The sequence below is a fragment of the Pinus tabuliformis genome, chromosome 1_1 (assembly GCF_031772625.1).
Source record: "Pinus tabuliformis cultivar Carrire ecotype Pingquan chromosome 1_1, CPIR1, whole genome shotgun sequence".
In the NCBI taxonomy this organism is placed as follows: domain Eukaryota; kingdom Viridiplantae; phylum Streptophyta; class Pinopsida; order Pinales; family Pinaceae; genus Pinus; species Pinus tabuliformis.
The window spans coordinates 545,411,429-545,413,967 of NC_142297.1; the positions used below are offsets into that span (position 1 = coordinate 545,411,429).

Genomic DNA, 2,539 nt, shown 5'->3' on the forward strand with positions numbered 1-2,539 from the left:
CTTTGAATTTGATAGCTAAATGAGGATAAGTTGCGCCTAGAAAAAGTGTATCATCTGCAAAGAGGGCGTGGTTGATGCTTTTAACCCCTCTTGCAATGCACAACCCAACAATGTCTTGATCTTGCTGCTTTTTGTCTAGATAAAAGCTGAGGACAGAGGCCTGAAGGACGAATAGGAGGGGTGAAAGGGGACACCCCTGCCTCAGCCCTCTAGAGGCTTTGAAAAAATCTGCAGCCCTACCATTCACTAGGGGGGCAATCCAAGGTTCTGAAATACATGCTATGATCCACTTAATGAAATTGTGCCCAAACCCCAGGTTATGCAACACATCAAACAAAAACCTATATCTAACACGATCAAAAGCATTTTCTAGATCTAATTTAATGACCATACCTCTTTCCTTTTGGTGTAGGCTGGAATGAATTGCCTCTTGAACCAGCACGAAATTGTCCACCAGCTGCCTGCCTTGAATAAATCCACCTTGGTTATCTGGAATTATTTTAGGGAGAATTCTTTTCAACCTGTTAGCTATCACTTTAGTTATCACTTTATACCCAATATTGCATAGGGAAATTGGGTGGAATCTACTGAAAGAGTTTGCTCCTTTCTCTTTGGGAATGAGGGCGAGAAAGGATGAATTTGTGCAGCCTCCAATCTTCTGACAGTCTTGGGACTTCTGGATCATTTTGCAGAGCTCCTTCTCCACAATCTGCCAACAAGTTTGGAGAAATCTAGGTGTAAAGCCGTCTGGTCCTGAGCTTTGTCGGGATCCATTGCGAAGAGAGCCTCCTTGATTTCCTTTTGTGTGATTTTGCTTTCAAGTGCCTGATTCATTTTGGAGGTGATAAGGCTAGGGACAACATCTAGCAGAATGCCGTTTTGCTCAGCTCCTAGGTCTTCTCTATACAGCTTCTCAAAGTGAGTTGAGGCTGCCTTTTTTATGTCTGTAAAGTCCTTCAGCACTCTGTTTTCTTCTTTTATTTCCGTGATGGAATTACGTCCTTTCCTGGCCTGGGCTTGCTTATGAAAGAAGGAGGAGTTTCTATCCCCAGATTTGAGCCAGAGACTTCTGGACTTGAGCCTCCAATATTCTTCTTCTGCTAGACATGCCTTATGAAAACTTTGCTGAAGCTTGGCATCCTTTTCCAACTCATCTTTAGTGATTTCAACTGTTTCAAGGTGGAGGTGCTGCCTTTCTAGAGCGATTTGAGTTTTTTTCCTTTCTGTAGTAGGGTTGGGCAAGGTCTTGGCCCAATTTTTTAACATGATTTTAACCCTTCTGAGTTTCTCCTCCCAAACAAAGAAGGCTGATCCCTTGACTGGGTCTTTCCAGCAGTCTCTGACCTTTTCCATGAAGTCTGTCTCTTTAAGCCAGAGAGAGCTGAATCTGAAAGGAATAGGCCCCAGATCCTTTGTTGCCAGCAGATCTAGGCTAATAGGTTTATGATCTGATACACTACTATGCAGAATGCACATTCTAGCTTCTAGTCCAAGAAGTAGAAAGGATCTTTGCACCAAAAATCTGTCGAGTCTTGCCACTATGTGACTCGGGCCTACTCTTTTGTTTGAACACATGAACTTACCCGTGGTCGGCTTAATGTCTATCAGATCCCAGTCTTGCATGAGGTCTTCCACTAATTCTCTTGCCTCCCCTTTTTTATGACGAGAGGAGGGTGAGGTCGAGGTCTCCGGCTATGATTATATTCTCCAGATTTTCTAGATCTGTCAAGCTTTTGATGGAGTCTCAGCATAGTTTTTTCTCACCTGCATTGTTAGGAGCATATACATTGAACATGTAGATAATTTCTTTAGATTCTAAGTTTTTCATTTTTAACATAATCCAATGAGTGTTCAAGGACTCAGAGATTAGAGAGAACTTATTTGGATTCTAGAGCGACCCAAGTCCTCCCGATGCTCCACGAGTAGAGGTTGCTTGTGCTCCGTCTTATTTCCAAAAAAAATTTCTTGCCTGGAGGAAGGCTGAATCCTCCATTTTAGTCTCCTGGATGAGAAGAATGTCCAGGGCTTCCAGTCTTATTAAACTATTCATTGCTTCTTCTTTAACTTTGGTGCCCATTCCCCTACAATTCCAGGAGACTATCTTCATTATTTACTTTTTCTACGGTGAGCTCCTTTGGAGCTCTGGGTTTGGATCCTCTTCATCTTTGGGGTTTTTGATAGGAGTTTCTCTAGCATTGGATGGCTGCCTTGAAGCTTGTCTTTGTATGTTTCTTGGTCTCTTTTTTCCTTTGCTGACATGTGCCCTCTTGTAGATCTTTTGGGGGTAGACTGTGATTCACCTATTTCCCCTTCTTCCTCCGATTCCTCAAACTCTTTGGTTTCCTCTTCTTCTTCTGACATCTTATCTTTAGATCTCTCTGGTACACTTTTGGATTTGGAAGGGGAGATCTCCTTTTGGATTTCTGTCTCCTGCGTGTTCATGATTTCAGATCCAAGGATCTCAAATTTGTTCCCTTGGCTTTCCATGGGTGGTTTCTGAGCAGGCTCCGCTTGGGGAGCTCTAGCATTTGCATTTGCA

At 42.9% G+C, this 2,539-nt stretch overlaps 1 protein-coding gene across 1 annotated transcript; it reads right to left on the reverse strand.

The window, feature by feature from the left end:
- Positions 1–681: 681 nt before the first annotated feature.
- LOC149214262 (uncharacterized) lies at positions 682–1,476 on the reverse strand. Its single transcript, XM_089389347.1, has one exon. It carries the CDS (start codon positions 1,474–1,476, stop codon positions 682–684), a length of 795 nt encoding a protein of 264 aa, XP_089245473.1.
- Positions 1,477–2,539: the final 1,063 nt, after the last annotated feature.

What these genes read in the sequence shown, in the direction of transcription:
- LOC149214262 (XM_089389347.1), bottom strand. Translation starts at nt 1,476, where the DNA reads ATGTGCATTCTGCATAGTAGTGTATCAGATCATAAACCTATTAGCCTA.